This window comes from Dromaius novaehollandiae, chromosome 3, assembly GCF_036370855.1.
Source record: "Dromaius novaehollandiae isolate bDroNov1 chromosome 3, bDroNov1.hap1, whole genome shotgun sequence".
Taxonomy (NCBI): Eukaryota; Metazoa; Chordata; class Aves; order Casuariiformes; family Dromaiidae; genus Dromaius; species Dromaius novaehollandiae.
This window is the reverse complement of record NC_088100.1, coordinates 118,009,697-118,037,457: the sequence shown is the minus strand read 5'-3', so window position 1 is coordinate 118,037,457 and position 27,761 is coordinate 118,009,697. Positions and strand designations below refer to the sequence as shown.

General features: G+C 47.2%; 1 protein-coding gene across 2 annotated transcripts in view; it reads left to right on the top strand.

Moving 5' to 3' along the window:
* The window catches only part of GALNT14 (polypeptide N-acetylgalactosaminyltransferase 14), a 136,192-nt gene that overhangs the window by 45,599 nt on the left and 62,832 nt on the right, over positions 1–27,761 (top strand). The window contains exon 2 of one of the 2 annotated variants that reach the window (XM_026094732.2): positions 11,696–11,865. The exons of the other annotated variant lie outside the window; for it this stretch is intronic. Coding sequence (XP_025950517.1) covers positions 11,696–11,865 — 170 coding nt within the window. The remainder of the gene's footprint in view (positions 1–11,695; positions 11,866–27,761) is intronic. 2 annotated transcript variants of the gene reach the window in all.

Genomic DNA, 27,761 nt, shown 5'->3' with positions numbered 1-27,761 from the left:
GAGTGAGTTTCCACTGGACAATTTGGGGAAGAACAGGGAAAAGGATGGAGGCAAGGTGACATCAGGCTGCCTGCTTCTCTCCCTTGCAGGGGCTGCTTTCCCTCTCCAGTGCATGTGCTGGCACCAGGGGACAAGGAGGGATGAGCCCTACTCTGTTTGAAGTATTATAATCCTTTGAGATGGCATTAGCGCCTTGGATGGTAACAGCTCTATAATTGAGCCTGCTGCTTGCAGGGGCCCCGCACTTCAGTGAGATGTTTAAATCTCATTTGTATAATGCTTGGTTGCAATTCCTGCTGAAAGATTACCCTCTGCCTCCAGTGTCCCTGAACTGAAGCAAACAAACAAACAATCTCGAACCATTCAGAGGCGAAAGAGAGAGTAAAGGCGGCTGGGCAGTGAAATGCCTCAGGACATCTGAGTCTCTAGAGACTGTTCCAGATGGCCAAGACTTTTTGCTTGGAGCTTTTACTAGACTACTGTATTTTTTGTTCCCCCCTCCCTTCTTTTTTTAGTCCTAGGAAAGACAGGACAGAGGCTCAAAGTAAAGTGCTCGATTAGGGATTATGTAGGCATGAGCATTTCCAGGGAAAGCTGGGTGTGAGGAGGGTTGAGGGGAGGTAGAGGCACATTTTTGCTGTTCCTCTCCAGGCTATGGAGTCATTGAAACACCTGGTATGAGCAAGGACCAGAAGAGAGACTGGCCTTTTCCAGCCCCCCTTGTGCCAGGGCTTGTGCAGTCACTGGCTTATTCTTTCAAGGCTAGTATTTGAGTTCTTCCTTTTTTTTCTTTCTTATTTTAGGAGTTTGGGTTGTTTTTAATATCTGTGCAACAAGGCTCTCTGCTTGCGTTGGTTGACTGAGCTTTATGGCTGTCTCCTGGGCCCTTCTCAGCATGATTAAGAGCTAGGCGTGAGGTTTCTGATGACAGTGCTGACATGATGTAGCCCATCACTGAGAGAAAAGCAAGTGCCTCGGTGCCTGGAGACTGCTGTGCGTCATGAGAGCTTCGCTTCTGGAGAGGGGTAACAGGCATGTAATTGCCTTTCCAGGAACCTGCCATTTTCTCTTGAGACCTTTTTCCAAAGCCTGCTCATCCTCAAACTGCTTCAGGAAGCTGCTGCTCAGCCTTTAACCTTGGGGTATGAAATGCCACAGGGAGGCATGGCTCCTGGAGTGGCGTACTGCTACACCACCTCAGTTTTTGTTTGTTGTGGGACAGGTTGTCAGGGACTTCTGCTCCCAGTGGTACCGTGTTGAGCGTCAGGGCATGGTGCCCTTCATGGGCAGGGCTGCCTCCAGCATCGTTCCAGAAGTCTTGGGCCTCAGCCTTACAGATTGAGTGCTTTTTGCTGACAAAACAGCGTGGTGACTTCTTTGGGCAGGAAAGACCCAGCAGATGTGTTGCTGTGGTGCTCTTTGTTCTGAGGAAAAACGACTGGGCAAGAAGTGGTGAAAAAACCTGGCAGACTGGACTCCCATTTTCTCAGTTTTTCCATTCTCTCTTGTCCTCCTCCCTGTGAGACAGCTCGCTCTCTCCCTCTCATATTGTGCCCTTTCTGATGCTCTCGTTGCTTTGATCTGTGGCTCTCTGGCAGGCTGTGGGTGTGATTCTACCCATTAAAGTCAGTCGTTTTTCTTGTGAGGACATGCCAAGGAGCGTGTTTTGCTCTGTTGTGGATTTCCTCACCTCTGTGTGTACCTAACCACAAGAGCAAGGAGTAACACCCAGGGGGGAAGCTTCTCTGCTTTCCTTGGTGTTCAACAGTACTAGCCCCCAAACTAATTTGGGGACCTTCACAGGAAAAAACAGTCCCTCTCACCCTATTCTGGTGTTCTTAGACAAACCCTAGATTTGTCTTCAAAATTGCCCTGCTTGGATTTGTTGCCTCATGAAAGTATGTGTACTGTGTCTGTCAGATTCACACGCGTCTAATTGAAACACTTGACAGTCTTAAAATGAAAACAGCTTTTATTTTAGCAAGGGCTTAAGTTCTTTACTTAAAAATTGTAAACAGCATTGCTAAAGAGGAAAATGAATCAGAATCCACTTTTAGATTATGTTGCTGGTTTTCTTCCTTAGCATCTCAGCTAGCTGGAGCTTGGCTGCAGGGAGGGCAGTGTAGCATTCCTGTCCCTCCGGCAGCTGGTCTGGAGAGCTTTGTGACCCAAAGAGCTGCAGAATAGCTATACTGACTCAGACCAAGAGTCTGTCTAATCCAGCATCCGGTTTCCAAAAATGGGATAAGTGAATGCCAAGAAAGAGCAAGAGCAGACAAGCATACATGATGTTTTTCCTAGTATTCTTCCAACACCCAACTTTCAGCTTGGGGCGTGATCTATTTAATGACCTTTAATCGATGTCTTTCCCAGGTGCTTCTCCAGTTTCCTTGTGAACTCTTCTGAACTGTCTGCATCCACAGCACCTTTTTGGCAAGGAGTACTGTAGATCACTGTCCTGCTGTGTGAAACACCACTTCCTTTTGTTGCTGTGAATCAGGCTCTTACTTTATCAGAAGTTTCATCACTTCCGTGCTAGAGAAAGTCCCCCGGGGTGGCTGGAGTTTCCCTTTTCTCCCTTTGATCAGGAAACTCCCTGTCCTTTTTGCCACTCCCTCTCCTGAGTTTTTTTTTCCTCATGTTTTTATCCAGGATCAAATTGCTCAAGACCAAATAGAGCTGTGAGAAGAGGGGATTGCAAACAGGTCTTCTTTTGAATCTAAATTCCTTCTCTTTTCCTTAATTAGGATATTCTTTCTAATCTGAATGGCTTTCTTGCTGGGTACAGTATACTCAGGATTGCTGCCACATTCTCTGGATGACATATCGTGAGAAAAATTTGCTGTCTCTGGTCTGACTAGACGTACAATTCCCACTTGTCGAGTTTCCAGTAGGTGTGCCATGTGGTGTACTGCTAATACAGAGGGCTGTCTTGCAGATGAAGGCACTCCTTCTAAATTACCCTGTACCCCACGTACTGCTTTGGGGGATCTGAAATCACTGCAGTGCAAGAGGATGGCAGGTTGTAGTGTGCATGGTCCTTATTTGCCCTCAGCTGCTCTGGAGAAGAGGCAGCTGCTCAACTTTGTATCATGGGGAAAAAAAAGTAGTCTTAGAGGCAGTAAAAGAGAACTAGCAAGCCCACTGCAGTAACTGAAAATGTCCAGGTAACAGCAGATTGAGCTTCCATGGCTAAGTTCAGTTTTAACTGCCCGACCTCAGTTGTGCTTGCTGTGACCATTGGCTCTACTTAAACAGGGCCTTTTGCCTGAAATGCCTGTTTGCTCTGAGGCATCTCCCTGGCTCATGTTAAAGCATGTTAGTGGGACAGCTCATCCCATCAATAGCTTTGCTGCCTCAGCCCTTTCCATAAGTGAAGGTTGTTGGCCTGGCTGCTCTCGCCGGCGCTGCGAGTGCGTGGGGTGTGGAGTTAATCCTAGCGTGAGCCTCAGGAAGGGTAGGATGGGAGGCAGGGCAATGGAAAGGACATGTGGGAGGGAACTGGCTTGCTGGTAACTTGGGCACTCATGCAATTCAAGAGAGAGAGAGGTATATATTTTTAACCTGCTAATTATTTTGCTTTCTGAAATGAAGACAAGGTGCCTGTTTTCCTGGATATTCCTAGCAGAAGCTGAATTTCGGCAGTCTCTACAGGTGACAGCCACTGTTTTTGGCAGACAGCTGGCATTCACACAGTGATTGGCAGTGAGTTGACGCTTGTCTGGGGCTGGTCATAAAACTGATTGTGCCAGACTGAGGGGGCTCCTTTTATGTCTTCAATTCTGCGTGGCTTCCCAGAAACATTAATTTTCTGTTCCAGACCACTTCCTCAGCCTAGGCATTTGGGATGTGGCAGCACATGCCCTGAGCCACAAAAACAACAGCGAGTGTGGGTCTGCACTGCAATCCCCAGTTAAGTGGGGTGTGAGAAGAAGGGTCCTTTTGCTGTCAAGCCTTCCAGGGCTCCCTGTGAGCACCTCTGCTGTCGCAGTTTTATGCGCAAGGTGTTCAACATCTCTTCTGGAGGGAACATAAAAGCAGTAAGGGATGATTGCAATCCATGGCAAGGATCAAGTGTCTGTGTTTGGGCAGTGAGGCTGTGCAGTGAGTAGTGAGGATGTGCAATAAAATGTCAGCTTGACCTCAGTGCCTATGTAAGGTTATAAACCTTCCCTGAAACGCAGACCCTACAGCCTGCAACTGCTGTGTATGTAGCCAAGGGGGAATTGATGCTGTGCTGAGCTGGGATCTCTGGGCTTACCTTGATGCATGCCATGGAGAGGGCTGAGGGTTTGGACAATATTTTGCTTTAGGTTTGCCTGAGGATAGGGAGAAATTTGCCTTTGTTTTGCTGTGCTCTCTCCAGGTTCAGCCCCTTCTTTGTAGTAGTGAGTGATGTCTTTGTGCACTCATCTGATGTATTACCTCCTTCCCTTAGGCCTGTGATCAAGAAGGACCAGAGGCTGACCCCTTCCAGAGAGCCTTGGTATTGCCACCTCTCCTGGTCTGAGCCAGATCCACCCACCTGGGCTGGGAGACTTGCTCCTCTTAAAATAACTTGCATTTAAGAGCATGTGGCAGTGGAGAGGTATTCATCCCCCACACATGACTTTCCATGCAGACCTGCTGCTTAGCCTGCATGTATCCACTGCCTCAGTGACGGGTAGTGTCTCCAGAGATGTGGAAAACAAGGGCCAGTCTCCATGTGCGAGAGAAATGGGTGAAACTAAAGCCCCTTCCCTCCTGTGCTGCTGAGATGCAGCCGTAGGGCCCGCGCCCTGGCCTGCAGCCTGTTTCAATCTCCCGTGCTGCCGGGATCGGACCAAGAGAGAAGTCTTGGAGAGAGGCTGGGTGCTGTGGGGACAGGGGACAAACCAGTTCAGCCCATAGCCAGTGGCAAAAGGGGAGCCACCAGCCGGCTTCCTTTGTTCCCTTAAGTAGGTTAATGTGCTGGGTAACCTGCTCCTGTAAATGCCTTGCTGGTTGGCTCCGTGGCTTTTCTTTCGGTGGTGTGAGGAGAGGAGCTGGTTGCTCTGTGGGACAGCTGTTGGGACAGCTGGTGGCAGGTCCCATGGTGTGGGCCTTCCCCCCGGGCTGCCCCAAGGGGGAGGCAGAGCTGCTGGACATACCTGGCTCTCGGCACAGCTTTTCTTGGAGAAGCTGGAGGCCCGCAGCAGCATCAGTTGGAGCTGCTCATTCTTTGTTCCCGCTCCAGTGATCCCTGCTGTACTGTAATCACACAATTATTATGCCATTAAAATGTCATATTTGTAGAAATCCACATAAACAAGGCATTAACAGTTGCCAGAAAATTGTAGTCTTTACTGCTAATGACCTGCTTTCCCCCCCCCCGCACCACTCCCTTCTTTTTTTTATTTTGTTTCTGAGCCGTGATTTAAGAGGCAGATGACGAAGTGCGTCTTTGCACTTAGAGGTTTTCGATCTTTAATGCACTGTTGCACTGAAAGGCTGCCTCTGTACTTGCTCTTGGGTTTTGTTGTTTGGCCTTTGTTAGCAAGGCTGTGGGTGGTTTGGGGGGGGTATATTTTTAGCAAGCTGGCAAAGGAGAAGGCCCTCTGCAAAGTGTGCTCTCAGCCGGGAGAGCCTCTGACAACTTGTGGAAGCTCCTCTTTGAAATGAGTTTTGTCTCCAGCCTCTCCGAAAAGTTTGAATAAGTCCAGGCATTTTCCATTCTCTTGTAAGCATCCTCTGGAGCAGGGTAGTTCAGGGTCTTAATTGGAGGGAGCAGCTGGGGTTCGGAGAAAGGGTGGCTGGACTTATTAGACCAAATACGTCTCTACTGTAACTCTGGGCTTCTGCCAGGGCGAGATGCAGCTGGATGTGTCTGGAGCACTTGCAATCCACGGGGCTCTCTCTAATTGACTCCCCAGGGACCCTGATGCATTTTCCTTCCAGACAGAGGAATTGGCCATCCTGCCTCCTGAAATCAGATTTTGCGTGGGTTGCATTAGGCTGTACATGTCTCTGGAAATGTCTCCTTAGTCCTGAGGAGAAACAAAGGGAACGTGTCCTATCTCTACCGTCACGTCGAGGGTAGCGTGCAGCCCACAAGCATCACCAGGGCGCCGTGAGGGCCGGCTGCTCCCTGAGGGACGCGGAGCTGGGGGCAGAGAGGGCTGGTGCGGCTGGCAGGGTGCAAGCCCGTGGGTCGGGCTGTGGGTGCAGATGGCGGGTCCCAGGGCTTGCCATGAGCCTGCGGTTGCCCTTACCCTCTGTGATGGCATATAGATATTAGTCCTGGAGACACATGTCTGGTGAGCGGCAGGACTCTGCTGCGTGCAGCTTCTTTAAGCTGAAGTCAACATTTGACTCTTCGGAGAATCAATTCTCAGGAGTGTGTGAGGCTGAAATGTAGAGAAGGGTGAAGAAGAAAACGCAACAATCTGGATTTCTAGCACAGACTTTGTCCGATACTGTTAAGTGGAGGGAGAGGGCTGGTGCGCACTTGTTTCCTTAGAGTGGCAGGCTGCCCATTTTTATCTGGCAGTGGATTTTTTTTTCCTCTCTTTTTCCTGCAGACTTGTTCAGTGTCTCAAACTCTTTAAGCATTGACTGTGTTTCCTATAATTAATACCAACCATTAAACTACAGTGTTGAAAGAGAAATTACCTAATTCCAAGAAAAAATTAAAATTTATTACTAGTACATGAGAGAAAATGAATATGAAACTTAAAGAGAGGAGCCCTGTAGAAGATAAATAGAAAGGCAAGTGGAGTATTGACTTGATCCTTTTCTAGTGCAGAGTAATTTGGCTTCTAAAGTGAGTTAGATCATAATAAATTAAGTTTAGATTTCTGCACATCAGTTGAATAACTCCCAAGACAGAATTCTAGTGTGAGGAAGAGGTGGTAATACATGGTGGAAATATTATAATGAAGTCCTTATCCAATAACCTGTAACTGATGTGCTGTCCCTGAATGAGTGAAGAGATTTTCTCCTTTTGATTTTAGCTTGCTTTCTCCTTCCTGGATCAGGCACTGAGAAACAAATGAGCATCTCTGTGCAGGTCAGGAATTCTTCTGTCTCCCGGCACTCAGATAGCTCAAAGCTTTTTAGCCAAGGACGCTGTCTTGATTTATCTCATTATTTTAGTTGGATTCCCCTCCCCCGCCCCAGAGGTTGGGACATATTTGTGTCCAGGCATCCCACTTGAATTTCAGTTAACTATTCAGGAAGTTCAGGATTGACAGTTTAAGAATACCAACTCCTCAGAAAACTTTTGGAGATTTCCGAGGTATAACAGAGCAGGAATTTGGGCAGGAGATGTGAAATGAAAGCAGATGATCAAAAACAGGTATCTACTTTTGGCTGAGAAAATTAATTCAGCCCAGTCCATGGGCTTGTCCTGCAACAGAAGCACAGTGGCCAGATACTGCTTAGAATAAGCTTTTATCCTTGTTTGATATCCTTCTCTTTTGATCTCAGATATGTAGTTAGCTACCAGTCTTTAGGAACCATCCTATTGATTATTTTCCTTGGCACAAAAAGTGGAACCTGGGCTGAGGACAGTATTAATCAAAGTGGGCTGAAGTGTTTGAGGTGGAGAAAGATACTGCTGTACATTATTTGCTGTGATATGAACCAAGAATGTAATACATGGTAAAAAAGGCAAATGCAACCCTAGGATGCACCAGACAAGGTATTTTCAGTGGAGGATGAGGGGGAAAAAAAAGTCATTGTATAAGGCATTGGTATTTGCGTGTTTCTTCATTTACTCATGTGATCCTGTGTGTCCAAGAAAAGTGTGCTCGTGTGGGAGCAGGTGCAGAGAAGGATGGTTAGGGGGGTAACAGAGTGCCTGTTCCCCTAGGAGAGGTGCTTGGTTTGTTGTTCTTCTAGGTTCAAAGGCTGAAAGGGATATGGATGTTTTCTCCCCAGTGTATTTAGAGATGGAAGAATTACAGTGGATAATAACAGGACAGTAACAGGGGTAGACAGTGGCAGGAGCCAATCTACTAACGCGCTTAGCAGCACTGCTGCTACATGTTGGGGAATGCTATCTCAGACCTAGAAGCGCACAAGTCTCGTTCAGTCTCGTGAGCCTACCTAAAACTCCCCTGCAGGCTTCTCTCTTGCTTTTGTTAATCTGGCCAGGCTTCAGGGTTTAATGCTGCAGCTCCCCTCTGGTGCCCTTGTAGCACCTGAAGTGCTGAGATGTGTGAAACGTATGGCTGACCTCGCAGCAGCCAGCTAATCGCGTTTTCCCAGAAGCACAGCTGGCCATCACACCGTGTGAATTTGACATCCCTTCAGTGCCAGCTGTCAGACATCTGCCCGGTGCTCATCCTCTTTACTGCCTAACTGCAGCTGCCTTCCTGTCCTCTGCAAAACCTGCAAGCGTGGGGCCTTGCTGTGCCAAGGATTTACGGGAAGCTCTGCCTAGGTCCACCTTGCAGTGGTACAGGTGGCTCTGTGCTGTGCGGGGGAACAGAGACTGAAGTCTGGACTGTGGAGGGATCCCTTCCTTTCCTCTGTTATTTACAACTGAAGTTACCTTTGGACAGTTTCAGAAGTTCCACTTCCAGCTTGGGTCCACCTCCTTTCCAGCCTGCCCAGTAGTATGGGGCTTAATTGACATTAAAAAAAATCCAACAACCTTCAGGGTTATATGGCCACTCTCTAAAGAATGATTTGTCTTCATATTAAGTTTGATCAAACAAATTTTGTTTTTTCTTTACAGCATTAAAATTTAGGAATCAAAACTCCTTGACAGTTGTTTTAACAGAACTGGGTCCCCCAGGGTCGTCATGAAATCTTGTAAAAGCTGGGGCTTCACTGGTTCTGAGATGCAATCGGTTCACTTTTCCCTGATCTTTTACAGTGGTGGTAAATCATGTTTTACAAGATGCCTTAGAAAAGTGTAAACAGTATTTATCATCCAGTATACTTCAGTCTTCTCAAAAGCCTGCAGACTGGTAATGTATATCCTTCTGCTCATAAACCTCCTGATGGACTGGAGTGACCTTATGGTTTTAATAACTTCCTTCCGTTCTTTGCATACTGGGAAGTTGGACTGACTTCCAAAAAGACAAAGTAGCTTGTAGTTGTCATCAGAGGCATTAGAGGCCACGTAGAGGGGCTATAAGCAGTGAAGAGCTTGTAAAAATGACAACGTGAAACTTCGTATTTATTTCCTTCTGTCTAATGCACTCTTTCTACAAGTCAAAAGACAGTTTTTCTAACTGTCAGCAACTGTACTTGCACCCTGGGAGATGAAAATGAAGTCATGCTCTCCCTGCCTCTTGCAGGATGGCTGGCAGCAAAGACTGCGCGGCCAGGGCTGGGCTGGGAGAGGGCTCGTCTCGCTCTCCCCTTGCTGCGCTGGCTCAGCCCGTGTGAGGGGGGAGAAGCACCTGCTGGTTCGGCCATCGCGCGGGTGGAAACCAGGGACGTCGCAGGCCGTATCCGCTCTGTGTACAACACCAGCAGTGGGCTCGATTTCAACTGGACTCGCCACGGGAATGAGTTGGGCCCTCAGGGAGGAGACAAAGTGCAGCCAGCAGGGTATTATCATTTGTGCAGCTATTGCTTTAAAGTGTTTTTAAGATGGTTTTTGTGCTGTGGTGAAGTCAGGAGTAGCTCCGAGAGGGCTGTGGAGTTGCACCAGTGGAGAAAGAAAATGATCCTGTATCTGGGAGTCCATACAGCCAGCAGCCCAGGCTGTGCGTTTCCCAAGGGCAGGTCAGAAGAAGCGCCAGCCACGGTGCTGGGGTTCAGGTTTGATTAACAGCGAGAGCCAGGTTTGGCCTGACAGGATGAGTGACAGCAGGAAATACTAGGAGAAGTTGTAAGGGGGGACAGTCACATCAGTAAGGCCATGAGTAGCTGAAAGCACAAAGCTACCGGGGATCTCCAGCTCTCTTCTGCTACCGAGGCAGCCCCAGGCCTCTTCTGAACTCCCTGCTGTCTTTGGTCATGTTATCTGTCATCCCGCCTGCAGACTCTGCCAACCTATCTAACATGGTGCTTGAGGCCCCGTTGGACCCAGCCGGCATTGTAAATGCTTATGGGAGGCCACTGTCTGCATCCAACTGGGGAGGTGCTAGACGCACCACTCCAGGAGATGAGACTTCTGGCTTGGTCCCGCTGCTGAGGCTGATGTGCAGGACAGAGGTGGTTCGTTTGCAGAAGACTCTGCTCCCTCCTCCCCTTATTAATACAGAAAATGTGCTGTCAGATGCAAGTAAAATCAATTATGGGATAAAAACCGCCTGTTTCAAAAGCTTCATTTTGTGCTATTAGCAAGCAAAATTGGCTTTGAGATGGTGTTAACTAAAAAAAAAAAAAAAAGAAAAAGATCAATTATTGGATAAGATCACAATTTTCTTTGGGGCTGAGATGTCTGTAAATGTTTGAATCTCCCTGTATTACACGTAGGCTGAGATCAAAGAGGTTGTGCTGCTGTAATGATGTGATCTTATCAGCCGCGCATTGTGTTGGCTGTCTGGAAGCAGGCACAATGCCACAGAGAGTCGCTTGACCCCCTTGACAGCTGTCTGAGCAGTAGAGTAACCCCAAAAGGTGGCTCTGTCCCTTTTGTGGGGGGGAGGGGGGGGCAAGGGGACTGAGAGCACGCTATGTATGTGTCAGCCCTCTTCCCCCCCGGGGCAATCCATGCCGCGTGGTAGAGCGAGGTCCTCAGTGGGCAATTTGATCCATTGGAGATGGACTGAGATTGTGCTGAGAGTACTGGAGCCCATTTCTGCAGGGATCCCTCGCTGGATCAGTCCCTGGGACCAGGGTATAGCTGTGAAATCCATTGCAGAGTTGTGGTAGTAGGGCAGGGCCAGGTTTCAGCGAGGAGCCTGCTGTCCTAGAGCACGGAAGGAGTTTGTCCGGGGACTCTCTGCCTCAGGCTAGGGCTAACCATGATGCTGTGGGTGATCCTGGGATCACGGGACTGTGAAGATATAAGCAATAAAGGCTCTTTTGAAAGGGCCACCACTGACTTGCAAGTGACTTTTCTGCGCAATGTGTTTGACTCTCTTCTTGTCACAGATGATCCTCTGATTAATGGAGGAAGTAACAATTTAAGAGAGAGGCATATACCTTCTCTATGTCACCTGAATTTTTGATGTTTCTTGTGATCTGCTTGTCATGGGATTGTATTTGATGAAGGTGCTCTAATCTTGTATCCCTTTCCCAACAGACCTCTGGAAAGGGTAATGGGGGAGAAGGGGAATGTGGTGTAAAATACCTTTATTTTCAGTGGAAGAGAAATTAAAAGCATAACAAAATCTTGGGTTTTTTTTATATATTTTTTTTCAAGACTGTTTCAGAGAGGGATCCACCAGAGACTAGAACTTGGTTTGAAATTAGTCATTTTAAATTCAAATTGGCAGGTTCTCTTTAATGTGTCATTTCAAAACTGTAGAAAAAAATTGAAGACCTAATTAGGCTCCCCGTTAGCGTGTTCTAGTGTTATTTGCTTGTGACATGGGGCTGACCTACCTCCTCCTGGAATCAGAAAGACTTCTGAAGTGGGGGTTTTAGCAGGCTGATGGACCAGGTCTTCCACTGACAGTGTTATGAGAAGCTGTCTGACCCTGCCTGAAAAATCCCCAGGGCTGCGGCGTGTGCTGGTGGGGCATGGTGGCTCTCCGAGCAGGGCGCCCGTGTCGTAGCCTCCCCTCCCTCTCACCTTTCTAATGGGATCGACTGTTTGTGCGCACAGGGCTCAGACGTGGACTGGGACGACCTTTGGGATCAGTTTGAAGAGCGAAGATACCTGAGTGCCCGGAAGTGGAAGGGCGGCGAGGACCCGTACCGGCTCCATGCCTTTAACCAGCGGGAGAGCGAGAGGATCCCCAGTGACCGTGCCGTCCGCGACACGAGACATTACAGGTTCTGCCTCCTCCCCATCCCCTCCCATGGCCGTAGAGCATTTCACAGGCAGCACTCCTTACCAAGGGACATAAGTTGGCTGTTCTTAGAGGTATCCTTGGGGGAACTAAAACTCTACTGCAGGGTTTTTAGGGAAAGTTAACTGGCCAGAGGCACAGCAGGCTGTGTGCAGCGTTTGGGAACATGCCTTGGTTTTCAAAGAGGGCACTGATGAGATACAGGGCCTATTGATCTGAATATGCTTTCCTTATGTGCTCTGCTAATACCACCTTTGACTGTTAATGAATTCAGCAGCTTCTTTGCTAGTTGTTGTCTTTATTTATATTTCCTTTGGGCAGAAAGATAGGATGAGGGAGTTTTATTTTCTGTTCTGCAGGACCATTTTGTTTCCCAGACCTCTCTTGTGTCTTGGTTGGTTTCACCACACTGGTGGCTGTGCAAATGAAAAATAATGTTTTTAAAGTGAAAGCAAAGAGTTATTGTTAAATTCATATGCATCCAGAAGCAGCAGCTTTAAGAGGAGTATTGAATGATGGTGATTCATGATGAAATGGTGAAAATCTCATGATTCGTGGTGAAATCGGGAGAGGTGGCAACAGCAGTATTGTTCTCTCTTTTTGATTCTGCTGACCTTACAAAACTGCATTATATAGCTAGATACCCTGTACCTCTTCAGGGCCAGTATTTTGGGATGTTAAGCAGGGCTAGGCCCTTTACCTGTGCCAAGTGGATACATGTGGGGATGATTCTGCCTGGATTATGTTTCTAGGATTGAATCTTTCATGTTAGTGGGTTTATTGTAATGTGTAGTAGTCCTGTCCTAGCCACTGAAAACATTACTTCCTGTATAAGTGGATTATTCCAGGACCCTAGTGAAACAAAGGAAAAGACATTTTTCCTGGAGAAGTAGGGAGACATTTGTGTGGTTAGCAGCGGTTACTGTGTGCGTGTGAGAGAGTTCATCTCCATGACGGGTATAGTGTTAGCTGATGCTGAAACTCTTGTTCTGCGGAGCAAGCAATAAGATGATGCAAGGGGAATAAAATAACTGTTCAGCATTTATTTTGCCCTGCAGAAAGAGGAGTTAATGTGGGGAATAAGGGACTGCGGCTCAGTGGGGAGAAGAAGGGAAGAACTCGCTGGGTGACTTCCCTGCCTGCTCCAGCACCACTGGGGTCTGAACTCAGAGGGAAGAGCTGCACTTTGCGGCTGTAGCTTGTTGGTGCTCTGTAGTTTTACTACTTTGGTTTACTGGACGTAGCGGTGCCTGGGTGTCTTTCTGCTGGGGTAGGCAGTACCCCTGAGGTTCCCTTGGCACCGTTTTCTTCCCTGTCCTCCAAGGGCGCAACGTATGCCAGACCGCCACCTGCAGAGCCCTGGTCTGCAGCCTGCGTGAGCCCTTGCTGAGGAGTGGTGCCCAGCTGCTGGCCTAGCATGGTCTTCCCCTCCTGACTCCCAGCAGCCAAGGGTCACCTCCCCCCTCCTCTCCCAGGGGCCCTTCAAAGCCTTCTCTGTGGGCAGTTTCTCCTCATCATCCTATTTTTGACTGTAGGGTTGGGAGGTGAAATCTTGTTGGCACCCAGGCATGGGTTAGGGGAGGCCATCCTTGATGCAGCAGCTAGAGTCCAACAGTATCCGGGGAAAGGGGGGTGCTGGGAATTAGGAGTTAAAACTAAGGCCTCCTCTGAGAGCTATGGTCAGAGCCGTGAAGGACAGCATGCGGCACAAGGCTGCCTGTGCTCTGCGTGTATTTTAGCTCCAGCTCCTGACCTGGAGCAGAGGGGATGTGACCCATGCTGGTTAGAAGCAGGCGCAGGGTTAGAAGGCAGCACCTCTTAGCTAGGTAACCCAGGTGGGACAGGCTTTCCTCCCTCTCCTGCTGCTCTGAGGAAGCAGCAGATGCTTCTCAGGTCTGTGGCATTTCATGGGTTCAGTGCTGTCTCCCAGGCACTGGTCAGATGCGGTGGGGAGGGAGCCTGACTTTCCTGTAGAGGTTGGAGAAATCTGCTTCTTGCAGCAGAGTAATTGCTCCTCTCTGTGTTCCCCCGCTCCACTTTTCTTGCCACAATTCATGTAGTTTTAGTTTCAGTGGGACTTTCTGCTTCTCAGGGACACGGCACAGCCTGTGGCTCTGGATGGGGTTAAGAGCTGACTGTGGTGCAGTCATCTGGGCATATCTGGAGCTGGGGGCTAAGGTGGGATCCCTGTGCTGGATACAGATCACAGCTGGTGCCTGAGGTTTGCATATCAGAACAACCCAACACCTGGTATCTGATCCAGCTCTATGAATTATCCTTGTTCCCATCAAAATATGTGGCTTAGGAAGAAATGCTGAAATGGCACAGTTCTCCAGCCCTATGGCTATCGATGGTGCTGCTTTTTCTTCTTTAACGCTGCTGCTTGTAAGGGCCAGATGCTCCTTTTCCCAGAGAGGAGCTGACAGCCCTGACGGATGCCTGTTACAGCTGAGCAGAGAGTGAGTGTGCTATTCCTGGAGAGAATTAATACCGGGGATATTAACCATCTGCCCTATTAAAACGGAAGATCAACTCAGCTGCCCCCTCGCTGTACGCCCTGTTGCGGCCTGGCAGCCCCCTTGGTCCTGGGTGTGTAGATTCGGCGCTGAGCGCTGCCGCAAAAGAAAAGTTCTCATTAAGGGGGAAGCGAGGGCACAGCATGTGGGAGGGGCTGGGGCTAATTGCATTTGCTTCCAATTTCCTTAACCCGGTAATTGGATTGTGATTTATTGAATATGTCTGAACAATGCTGTGGATGATGCACCATTAGCCGAGCATTAGAGAGGAGCTGAGGAAATGGGGCCGCTTTGAGATCTTGGAGAGGCAGATGCTGAAGAGCGGGCCAAGGTGGGAGGGATGGCAGAGGGAGAAAGGATCCAGGCGTGGTGGTGTGGGGGAGGAAAGGCAGGTACATGGTTTGAAAAGCCTGCTGTGGAAAGAGATCATTGCTCACAGTGCAGCTGCTGCAGCGAGGCTGTGGCTCTGCTCTGCACTCTGGGAGCTGGTCTTGTGGGCATGGCCCATTGAGGAGGGCACCAGCAGTTGTCCAGCATGGCTGGGTGGGTGAGTGCAAACCAGCAGTGCCTGCTTTTGCAGCAGGAGGGATTTCAGTGCAAGGGGAAAATGTGAGGAGAGCTAGGAAGGCTTCCGCCTACAAAGGGAAGAGCAGAGTATTGCTGCCTGGGCTAGTGTGAGATGGCAAGCAGCCAAGGCTCATACTGCGTGAGCTGCCAGGGGCTGTGCTTAGAGACCTGCTTTAGAGAAGGAATCTGGTTTAGGCCACTTCGTGCAGACCAGGCTGGAAGTGCTCTGCTTTCTTGCAAGATTGCCAGGCCAAGGAGCCAGACCTTGATTCCCCTTGGGATAACCTTGGGGGAAGGCAGGTCCCCACTGAGCTCTGCCCTGGTGCAGCGAACAGTGCCAAGAGGCTCCCACCAAGCGCAAGGCTGTCCTCTCTGGACAAAGCCCACACAAGGGGCTGGAGGCTTTTGGCCAGGGTCTCCCCTGCCTCTGCAGCATCATGCCCACTGAGGAGCAGGCTCTCCTTCAGCCTCTCAGCCAGGTGTTGTTGCCTGATGGAGTTTGCATGTGTCCGTCCATGGAAGGAGGAATGACGACTGCAGCCCTCCTCCCTGGGCGAGCTCTTGTGCACGGGCCGGGGGTCTTGGGCAGCACCAAGGTGGGTGCAGGCAGCCTCAGCTCTCCCACCAGGTTCTCTCTGACCAGCTTTTGAATGCGTTTCCTCTGTCTTTTAACCCCTCTCCTGGGGGGGGCTAAAAAGGGAGAGAGGGGAGCCCAGTGTGTGTGTATTCCCCCCCCACACACACTTTTTTTTTTTTTGCGCTAATCCAGCTAAGCATCTCCTGCCTGAAGGTCACAGAGAGGGCATACATTTTTGGAGGGGTGGAATATGGCACTGACAGCCAGTTGCTTAGCAATGTTTGTTGGATTGATTTTTGTTTTTAAATTGTAGCCAGTGAATAGTTTCAGACAAAGAGGAATCACAGTGCTCCAAGGAGTCAGAGTTGGAAAAATCTTAGTAGCTTATCTTGTCTCCCCCCGGGCTAGTGTTGGACTGTAAGCTCGTGCTCTGTTTTTCAGTGATTTTTGGCTGGGGAAATTCCACTGCTGCTGTGGGCCACGTTATGTTCCTCAGCAAGGAGAGCTCACTGTTAGATCATCTTTCCTGGTAACCTGCCTGCATTTCCCGTCCTTTAATTGCATTCCTGGTTAAAAACCGAGTCAGCCCTCGGATTGTGTGAAGGAATGCCTTCCTTTAGAAGAGGGCTGTGTATGGTCCCATGATTGTATATCCCATCACCACCAAGAGTCGACCTTAATAAAAAAAAATAAATAATAATAATAATAAAAAAACCCTCATCACCACAGCACAAGGTTATTTTCACTGTCTGGGCCCAAATCTAACAACTTCTTCTTTAAAAGATGGCGTGTCCAAGTCATGAGTGAACAGCTCTTTTCATCACCTCTGTTTGCCTCTGGGCAAATGGTTGGAGTGGGTGGCTAGTCCCTCTTAGCTGCTGTAGTCGCAAGCCATTTGGGATTACCTCACTGTCACATCCCACCTTCAGCAACTCCCACTGGCAAATGCAGGAATAAAACTGCAACCGAGGGTTAGCGAATGAGTCAGTGTCATGTGTACGTGTGTGGGGAGAGGAGCTGAGGTTTACAGTATTGCTCAGTGGGTTGGAAAGCTGACAAGGAGGATATGTTGCTCGAAGCCAGAATTGTGTGTGATGGCTCCTGGGCTTTTTCCATCTGTAGCAGACAACTCCCAGGCAGCGCAGACAGTCCAGTGTTCGTAAGGTGATTGCTCCATATGCTGCTTATGCTGACCTCCGCTTCCCAAATGCTCAGTGGGTTTTATAGATGTGCACGTGCTGTTGTGGCCGCCAGTCTTGGCTGATATCACTAGTCTTGGCCAGTGCTAGCCTGAGCTTGAATTTCCATTTCCTGACTGTGGAGAAGCAGATAGGTAAGATCAGGGATGAGGATAGCAGATGAGACGGAGATGTGAGTTAGAGCCTCTAGCAGTTGCAATATGTCTTATTGTGCAAATGACGTCACCCAGCCTCAGGCATCCCCTGCTCCCTGTTTTCCTGTATTCATCTTGCTTTTTCCACTGCGGCTCTAATAGGAGTTTAGTAAGACTGTCCTGAGATCTGGTAGATCAAGGAGGCTGAAGATGGAGCCCTCTCAGACCTTGGCATGAGGCAATAATCCTCTGAATTTTTGAAGCTCCCTCCCTCCCTGAGTCCCAAGTGCTTTACAAGAGGCCCTACATACTCAGTTATGCTTGAATTTTGCTGCTTCTTGAGAGAGTATATTTTTGTGCGTGTATCTGAGAGAGAGAGAAAGCAGCCACTAAAATCACACTGAAATTGAAATGAGAGGCTGGTAGGGATACTGGCAGACTTTAAGCGCAGGTTTTCCATCATCTGAAGTTGAGAGCATTTTGTCAGATCTGGGGCTTGTTCATGTAAACTTTTGCCTTCTAGAAAAGCTCTTTGCTTGTAGCCTCACTGCCTTTGCTGCAAGGGTAACATACTATGTGACTTTCTCCTTGTTTCCTCAAATCCCCATGCAGTGCCAGATGGTGGCACTAAGAGTGTCTGTTAGGTGGGAGAGTAGTCCAGGACTGGTGGCCGTGCTTGTAGGGACTGCTTGTTCATGGAAAGATGTGAAGACACAAAGCCTGAGATGTTGTTTCTTGTGCTTGCTACTGTAGAAGGCAAAGAGGTGGTAACTTGGATTCTCAAGGTCAAAAACTTTGATCTTTTCAACTCTGGAGAAGCACTAAACATTACAGCGTTTTTTTGACCCATTTTTTGCATGGTGCATTCCAAAAATCCAGAGGCTACATATTCAGCATTGTGTTGAAGCACAGTCTTTCAGATATTTTCAACTACTCCAGCTAGAGCTGCTGTGCATAGGAATGACTACGAACATGTTCCTGTCCTGAAGATGGTCTTACCTGTGTCTTATATGGTACCTGTGTACACAGGCATGTGTGGGCTGAGCGTGCATCTCTCTCTGCACATTCTCCACGTGTGCTTGTCATGTGTGAATGTGTTTGGGTAAGGTGAAAGTATGTGTGTAAAAGCTTGTATGCAGATTGCCTGAGGGCAGTTGTTGTATGCATGTTTTGAAGTGTTGTGATTTTTGGCTGAGTTGATGATTGCATCCCAGCACTGGCAAGCAGTCAAGTGCATTGAGAATATTACAGTATCTTCTTGGAAGCAAAGAGTGAAACTGGAGAAAAGTGGATTTTGACCTTTGACTTAAAGTTTTTATGATCCCCTTGGATTTCTGCCTTCCTCCAACTTTGTTTCCCTCTGGAGCCCGCTAGACCAAAAACACTTTAAGAATCAAAATGGGCACTGGGTCTCAGTAGCTAGAAATGCGTTTTGTACATCCCCATAGGGATCTTCTTTATTGTCTTTTTCTTGTCTGGTTTCTTGAGAGTCCCTGTCTAATGCTATCTGCCAGCCCACAGGAGGAACTCCATGTCCGGAGAATGTGTGTGGAAATGCTCATCTCATTCCACAGATGGCTGTGCACGTACAGTTTCTTGCATTGCTTGCTTCAGAGTCAAAATAAAGGCTTCTGTTGTACCTTTCCACCTTGCAGACCCGAGACATGTGGTTTTGCAGAACAGAGGAGGGATTTTGCTCTGCCCTGTCATCCTCATCGGTAACTGAGCATTAGATCTGCAGAAACATTTAGGCATCTGAAAAGTATGGTTGAAGCAGGATTTAGCCCCTCTAAATCTGTGGTTTAGAGCCTTAAAATGGCTAACCAGCTACATCTTAGACCCCATTAATGCCTAGAGTGATTTAGAGTTTTGTTCTGTTTCTTAACTTTGAAGTTCCCTGCGTGCCTTTCTGGGTATGGCAAAGAGCATCTCAGTCCTGACAGGGTTGAGCAGCTCAGCTTTTACATGGTGTGTGATCATCTGTCTGCATCACCTGGCCGTGAGCCCTGGCGGAGGGGAAACATGAGTCTGAATCCCTTCAGGTAGATATAAAATCAACCCATCTCCTTCTTCTGTGCAGTGAGAAGGCATGAAGTAGAAAATACCCTTGGGACTCGAGGGAGGATTTGCTGGGACATCACCCAGATGGACCTTGAATAGTTGAGAGCAGAACCACACTTGAAAGTTTTCGTATTGTAATGTTGTCTTTCCCGTTGCTGACTCAATGATTTTTCACTATGGCTTTTGTATTTTAGCTGAGCTAATTCGGGTACTGACAATGCAGACTAAGTCCTGAGGGGTTCTGTTATTTTTAAAATTTCTTATTCATATGGTGTCTTGTGAATTGCTGGTGACTTATTCTGGATGCACTTTGTTATAAACCTGAGTAAAAAGCAGCATACGTATTATGTAATACTCCCTCTGAGTCTCATGTTACTGATTTAATTTGTTCAGGGAGGAGAGAAAAGTGGAGACAGCAGGGAGTGATATATATCTGAGTGAGGGTGCATTGCCTGTGATGGGGTAAGGTAGACCTATGTCTTTGTGGCGAGCAAAGAGTGCAGCACTCGCATGCTGCAGCACCTCCAGACTCTGCATTGGCAAAACCTGGGACGTGTCCCCACACGGCTCTGTGTGCTGTTGATTTTGAGCCCTGTGCCCTCCTTCATGGGCTGGAGGTCCCTGCTCAGGTGCTCTCCCATGACAGCCGCTCACGGGAGCACATGCTGCCCCAGGGAGAGGGGAGCTGGCAGCATGTCATGCTGTGGAGGGACTGAATGGAAAAGGGGCTTGGCTCCCTTCTTGTTTCCACGTTTTTGTTATTAGCTGCTGTATGACTGCCAGCAATATCCAGAAAAGTGTTTCTTGTCCCTTGATATGTCATTCCAGCTGTTACAGCGTTCTCTGGGCAAAGGCAGGACATCTGTGATTTCATTACAGAATAAGATTTTTTTTTTCATGTTTGGGAAAAATCGTATATGTGTAAGGGCTGTCACTGGATCTCTTGCCAGTGGAAGATAATCTGAGGCTGAATTAGCTGGATAAGAGGAGAGCTGGTCTTCTGCCTTCAGACTTGGTCTCCTCCTTATTCCTAATGACAAGCAAGAGCAAGGCATGACCTTGCAGGGGAATGGTTATGAAAAGGAACAGCAGAAAACACGTTTGAGATGAAAGTATCTCCATTAGGAAGTACGATTGCTTTTGTCTCTTGGACACCAGACCCCAAGAGGTTAGTGCTCAACAATGTATTTTCCTGTCAGCCTCTTAGAATGAGGTCTCTGGAGATGAAGATATGAGAAAAATCTATCAAGCTAAGCAGTGATAAAAGGCAGGTGCAAGAGTTGTTCCCAGGCTCTGAGGAACCTTGTGCCTTCTCTGGGTGACTTAGCTCAATAAAATCTGTGCTTATGCCATACCCCGCTTAATAATGCGGAGAGATGAGTCTGTATAGAAGGAATTAGCATGTGTTTTGAAGATATATTGGAACTACCTAAAATGGCCAAGGCTCTCTTTTTGCAGTCAGTCAACTGGCTTTTATGGTTTAAGTTTAAACTAGAGGTTCTTAAACTTTCACAGACTGGGCAGCATCTAAAGAGAGAATTTCTTGTCCCTCTCCTGTGTGTGACTGCCTGGCAACAATTTGGTAGTGGTAGAAATTGCCAGCACAGGCTGGTAATGTTAGCAAAGCATCTTAATATTTTCTGTAGCTTCTTCTAATACAGTTTAGCAGATGGAAGTCAATGAGAGCGAGAGCTTTGGGCAGCCAGTTAGCTCTCCACTGACTATCACTGACCACTGATCAGCCATTTGAGAACCAGCATACCATCTAAGTAAGATGGGATCATTGTGTGATGCTGGGGTTTATTTTACTTTTTTAGAGGGAACTGTCATTATCTCTTTTCATCATAGGTATCCTATTTTAAAGCTTTCAGCCCTACAGGAATTCAGACTGCTGTTATATAATTTGGTTACAAATGCATCCAGTTCCACTAGCTAGAAATATTTGCTGTTTGCTGACAAAATACCTGATATGGAGCTCCTGTTCTCAAAATCCACTATCTAAAGGTGTGCACTATAGTTTATACCTGTTGTCACTCACAGTTGAGGCCTATGTATTGCTGGAGAGATGAGGCTTTTGAATTACCTGAAACGTGAAGCCAGAAGTGAAATTTAGAGGGTGCAAACTGAGGCCGCATCTTGACAAAGACTTAGGGAGACCTAGTGTGTGCAAGAGGGTGCCCTGTATGCTCCAAATTACCAAGTATAGATTTCCGTTATTTATCTTGGGCCCTGCAGCTCCTGTCGGAGAGCCACTTCAGCACCTTGCAATTCTGATAGTTCAAGCTATATTTAAATTTTCATCCTGCTGGGTCTCTGGCTGGTTTATTCCGTTTTTCTCCTGGGCCAACATTGGCTCTTGTCTGCCTTTCGAACAAACCTGACTCAGCTATGAGTATAGGTGGGCTTGTGTCCAAGTCTCTCACTCAGAGGAGCTCAGTTCTGCACCCTTTGGGTTCATCTGGAGTGCTAACGACACGTAGTTGCATATATCATTTTGCAGTTGGCCTTCAGGGTGAATTTGAACCTTAAACTCCAAGGAGGTTCAGGTTCAGGATGAACAAGTTATTGGTCAAAACCCAGAGGAACTGTTTCCCCTTAGCACGGAGAACAAGTAGTGTTGAGATTTGCAGTTGTTGGCAGGTAAACAAGCGAGGCAGGATGGGCCAGCCTTGGTAACAGTCAGAAATGAACACTTCATAGAATCACAGAATAATTTGGGTTGGAAGGGAAATCAGTAGTTCTCTAGTTCAACCTCCAGCTCAAAACAGGGTCAGCTATGAAATCAGATGAGGCTTCTTTCTTGTTGCAGAAACCACTGAGCCCTGCAGGGCTCCTGCCTGTCAGTCTTGGCCCAGTGTTTTGTAGGAGCTGATTGACATAATTTACAAATCTTGATTGCGGTGTGTGTAATTTGTAATTCTTCTCTCTCAGCTGCCAGTGTTGATGTGACAAGCTTTGCAGTTGCTCGAGTAGCTGTCCTGCAGCACTTATATTACCTATATCTTTCTTGTCTTGCAGACACTATGGGCCTAATTCTCCACTCACTCATAGTAAATACACTTGAATGAGGGGAGGAATAGGTGCACATCAGAGTAAAGTATGCTTGATAAAGCCTGCTGTCCTCATTGCATACCATGTTCCCTTCTGGATATTTATTGGAGAGCAATAAACAATTCGACTCCACTGAAGACAGGGACTGTGTTGTGCTCAGTGCTGCCCTGGTGGGGAATAAACAAGTCACAGTGCTGACCTCTCTATACTTGCAATCTAAATAAGGGAGACTGGCAAGGAATAAGAGGAAAGAATTGTTTTGTATCTTGAAACTACAGAAACAGGGTGTTGAGCTGCAGGATGGTTGTGGGTTTGATCCCCTGAATCCTTCCACAGTGCATTCCTTTCTTCAGTCTCATCCCCATGTAACTAGGATTATCCAAGTGTTGTTACTTCCAGTGTACTCCTCTGTAGGAGAGAAGAAATTCAAGATGGAAAAGTTAGCATGCATTCTGTGACTTTGCATCCAGCTTTTCTGTAGGTGCATCCCTAGTGTGTCATCTCTTTTCTGGCCATGCTCCAGAATTGGTCATTATGTCAATATGCAATCTGTGTTTCCTGCATGTAAGAGCAACATACCTGACTACTGCATTCGTGAATCTCTTTTGGACTGACGTGGCAAGGCTTTACCAGAGGTGAGGTTGCTTAGCCTCTGATGCAGTGTCTACCTCATTTCAGTATAAGCTTTTCATAACTGCTCAAGCTCTGCAGCTGTTTCATGCCCTCCTTCCCACCTTGCATCCCCTGCAATACAGCCAGTGTGAGATGTGATGGCTTTAGCACAGCATCCACCTAAGATGGCAGTAAAGATGCAGTCTTGTGTTGTCAGTTGGCCACAGCTGTTTTTCAGTCTGGATCATCTGGATCATCAAAAGAGAAAGCCTTAATGGCCAAGTTGTGAGCAGGAGCCCTAAGTTCTCCCTATGTTTCCATGCACTTCTTGAAGTCCTTGGTATTTCAGAATATTTTGTGCATGCAGAACTCCCCGTTCTTTTCTTTCACACTTCTGTAAATCCTTAATCACTTCACTGGTTCCAGGTTTATGTGCATTTCTCCAGGAGAACAGGACCTATAATCTAGTGTTTCCTGCTAGGGATGCCTGAATTCCCTGGAAGACTGATCATGACCATCTGTTTTGCCTTTCCTCACAGAAGAGAGGAAGACTGTGACTAAATCCTGCCCTGCTCTGTCTAGGCCTCTGCTCAGAGAAGGTTGAAAACCAGTTAGAGAAAATAAGTGACTTTGACTCCTTGTTTCAAGTTTGAATTCCCGAACTATTTTGGCCTCTAAGGCTTGAAAAACCTCAGTAACATATCCCTTGTCTCCACTCAGTGATGTGGAAGTGGATTTATTGAGAAGCAGGTTGCTTAGCATGCTTTCAGCCTGGCCATAACTAGGGTGTTGTGTTCCCAGGAGATTCCTGGGCCAAAAGAGCAAGCCAGATATTCAGCTTATTCTTTGATGTGCAAAGGTTCCAGTGCTGAGTTATCATTGCTTCCAGTCACTTCACAAGCAGTATATATATAAAATGTATGTTTATTTTTTAACACAATCAATGGATGAAATATATAGCTGGAGAAAAATATTCGTTGGATCATTTTAGTGCTGCAAAGAAGTGGTATTTCTTGTTCTTCTGCTTTTATTCAAATTGACCTGGTGGTGCTCCACCAAAGGTGTAACCTGAGGTACAACCAGCGTGAACAAGTGGAGGGCCAGGGTCTGAGGGTTGGGCTGAAAACTGAGCCTAAATGTGGAACTAGATGCCCCTGCCATGTGTTAGGTCCCACTTGCAGTTACAGACAGACATCATGGGCTTTGGACACTGTTTAGCATAGTACTCTCTAAGCAGCATCCCTAAATAACATGTAGGGCTTAATCGCATTTCAGATTGTTGTAAACTAGGCTAGCCTCACTGGCATCGTGGGGGAATTACCCATTTTCACACTGGTGTCAGAGATCAAAACCTGGTTCTCAGCCTCTCAGGTTTCTTGAAAATGATCTAAGTGCTTTTACATTGGTATATCAAAACTACTTAGGATCAAACCTTGACTAAAATGCTTTGAAATGCCTGGTGTTTAAAGGCTCGGCTTTCACTGATGTCTTGCCCAGATGTGGGGACAGCCAATAAGCTGTCAGTAAAATGCCTCTTTCTGATAGTTGCACGTACTGCTTCTGGAAAGCTTACCCAGTTAGCATGACCCGTCTTTTTTGTGATCCATGGCCTACAAATTGGGCTGGAAACACACAGTCCTGAGAAACGGCTGGTGTGTCCAAGCCACCATCACGGAAATAGCTGTGGTCTCCCCAGCAAGTGACAACAAGTGATGTATGCTGCCCCAGTTTGTTGTATGGTGGTCCATGGGAGCTGGGAGGTGGAGGGTTTGAGGAGCAGACCTGCTAGACCTGATGGCTTCTGAGACAGGGGTTGGTGGTCTCAGGGGACCAAACTTGATAGCTGCAAAGATCTTTTTCAAATACGTCTTCCTATTTAATGTCCTGTTTTGAAGTGTTGTGTGTGTGTTCTGGGTTTTTTTAATTATTATTATTTTTAGAGGTTGCTGGGGAGGGGGGGAAGGTATGACAAGAAGGGACTGCATAAACTGGGATTATGGTGGGCTTGCCATGCATGAGAGCCCTGAGAGAGATCAGGTTTCCTCTTAGAGAGCTGCCTGAGACTGGCTGGGGGGCTGTCCCTGGCCAGACCATCATCCTAAAGTGCTGTTTGTCCATAAGACCCCATTCTTCCCTCATCAAACATCATGGGGCTTCTGCCTCAGTCTGTGCTGACTCTGCCTGGGTTTGTCCTGGAAATAGGTGTGTTCCCCTGGCCCCACCAACATATAAACTGCTCAGCCTAACTAGTGCAGAACTCCATGGGGAGGAGAGAGAGACTTAGAAGTGCTGAGATCCAAACTAAACCGAGCTTTTATTCTGATGTCTGAGGCAGTCTGGGATGCCAGTCTGACTTCCAGCCACTACCTGATCATTTCCTGGAGCTAGAGATGCTGGCTGGCTGGTCAGATCAGTCAACAGGCAATTTCTAGGAAGAGATGAAGAGTAAGTGTTGTTACCAGGCTAACTTCATCACAGCAGAAAGATTGCTACTCTGCTTCCTTCAGTGGTGCTATGTCTTCTTTACCCTGGCATTGAAACTGCTCCACTCAGATTTTTGAGTCATGGCCCAACTGATCCCAAGTTGCAAACTGTGCACTGGAGTCAGTGGGCTCTGTCTTTGGATGCTCATGGTCACAAAGGGGAGCAGAATTTAAACCACTGCAAGATGCTGCATTTTTATGTCTTGAGGGGCTGTCTAGAGAAAGGCAGACTAAGGGGCTTTGAATCACTGGAGATTAAGAGAAGGAAAAATGTACTGGAAAGAGGTGCTGGGGCAGCAGGGGAAAGGTGGCTGGTGTTTGTTCAAAAGCAGGATTGATTATGTCTTGACCACAAATGCTGTAGGGAAATGGCAAACAAGGATGTTCATTCTGCTATGGTGCAGTCATAGAGTCCTGTTTCCCCCGCTTTCTTTCTCCTATCTTTTCCTTCAGTGAAAAGGATGAGGGTGACTCTTGAAGTTTAGGAGTGAACTGTAACATTAGAGAATCTGATGGAAATACATAGACCGATGTTTTGAATGCATGAGAAAGTGTCAGTTAAGTGGCTGTGCTACTCGTTTTTCTGGAGGGCAAAGCTAGTTATATTTGAAACTGCAGGTAAGAGCTGTGCTAGGAGCGTGAGTTACAGCACCTGTCTGTGCAGCAAGCAAAAACTGTTCCTGAGCTGTGTTCCTAGCTAAAAGGTGTGTGTAGTGGAAAGGGGCTCAGCAGCCTGGGTGCTGGGAGGTTTTGCAGGACCTTTGTAGGCCCTGGTAGGCAGGATTTTGCCTCTGTTACTTTTCTACTGCAAGTTATTTGTATTAAAAAGTAACCACTGGTTAGACTGTTAGTCCCAAGTTCAGGTGCTGGCCATCTTTCCATCAGTTACCACATGGGTCTCTAGGCTCTAATCACTTGTTCAGTCCCTTGGGAAGTGACAGAGCTAATGCTGCCAAGGCTAATTATTCCCCAAGACAGAAGATGTGATAAAATATTAACCTTTGTTAAAAACAGAACCCCAGTTAATTAGCCTCTCTTCTATGGCACATTTACCTGAAGATAAAAGCTCTTTTCCCAGAAATTTGTTTGTGGTGCAGTGATCTTTCTGCATGTCCCTGCCGTGAAGGGAGGAAGAGAGAGCCAGGAATTTAATAAAAGGCAGTGCCCTGCCGGTCGCTGTGCCCTAAGGAAGCATTGCTCCATCTCAAGGTGATGGTGTCTGGGCATGGTCACTGCTGCTTTCATCAGAGAGGACTGAAGCTTGGAAAGGAGACTGAGTGGGCTGGTGGGCTATCAGCCAGCAGCTATGTCAAGGGTGGACATTTGACCACAAATGTGTTCAGCACCATGGGGCAAGATTGTGTGTTGGGAGTTTTGCTGACTTCCCATGAAAAAAATCACAGAATTTAACCCCCCCCCCAACCCAACCCAAACTGAAAAAAAAAACCCACCCAGACACAAATCACTAGTCAGAGTTGGATAGTACACTGAGTTCCTGGGGCACTTCCAGCACCTGGGTTTTGGGAGGAAAGAGGAGAGCAGCTAGGAAGGCTTCTGAGGCCCCCAAGGAGGAGTGGATTACCCCATACCAGCTCCCAGTTCTTAGTGGGAGGATGATACTCTCTGGGTGGCTTTGTCACAGTGTTTTCAAACTCCTGGTTTGCAATAATATTGTCAGTGTCAAACTTGTGGAATCTGAATTTGGGGAAAGTTCTGGTGGACAGGCTCAGTAGAGCTGTGTGGATATCTTATCCCTCATTTCTTCAGCGGTTTAAGAAAAAGAAAAATCAGGAGTTAACAATTTCAGGATAAACCAAAAGCAAAGCATCTAGTGAATCTGAAAGTAAAAGTACAAAAAAATTAAGGCCAAAGTGATCTGTTTTTCCTATCCTGAAAGGAAAAAGCTTTCATTTAGATCTCAAATGGTTTTGACACTTCTAATCATCTAAAAATGACAGGTGGTATTTAAAAGCAAGTAATTTCAAATATCAAATGAAAAATACGTCTTGGACTTTCAATGGAACAAATGATGTGGTGAAGTGGAAATGATTCTGTGATGTGTTTCAGAGTACTGCAATCTGCAGAAAGTTTTGGTGGGGAAAATTCAATCCAGCTATAGTGGTTATTGTTCTGGTAGAAGGGCTTACAGCTGTAAAGAGAGATTAAGGTCTGTGATCATCTCTCAGAAGCAAAAGGCACCCACACCAGTGGTGAACCTGTTGTTCTGAAGCTGGTCACCCGTGCAGGGGAAGTGCCTCGGCTCTTGAGTGCGGGAGATCAACAGACAGCACACCAATCAATATGATTAAATGCTGACACTTTATTAAGCCCGAATAGCATCTTTTGTATGCTTTAACTGTGATCACATGAATCAAACTATACAGTGATTGGTACATGTTCATTTAGCACGCACATCTGAACAGTATGTGATTGGATAGCATGTACTGTCCACGAGGAGGCAAAGAAACTCCCCTAAGCCCGTAAGTTTCTCACTGAACATCTGGGAGTTGTTTTTCTCATTCCAAGGACAGTGTCTCACCACATTGCATGCCCTCTAGTAACCTTACCGGTAGGCCGCAAAACCTACTTTCACACTCTTGCTATTAGCATTAGGGCTGGATTGCCCACATGTCCGTTTTCCTCCAGATAATCCTCCACACTTGAGGAACAGCAGTGGTT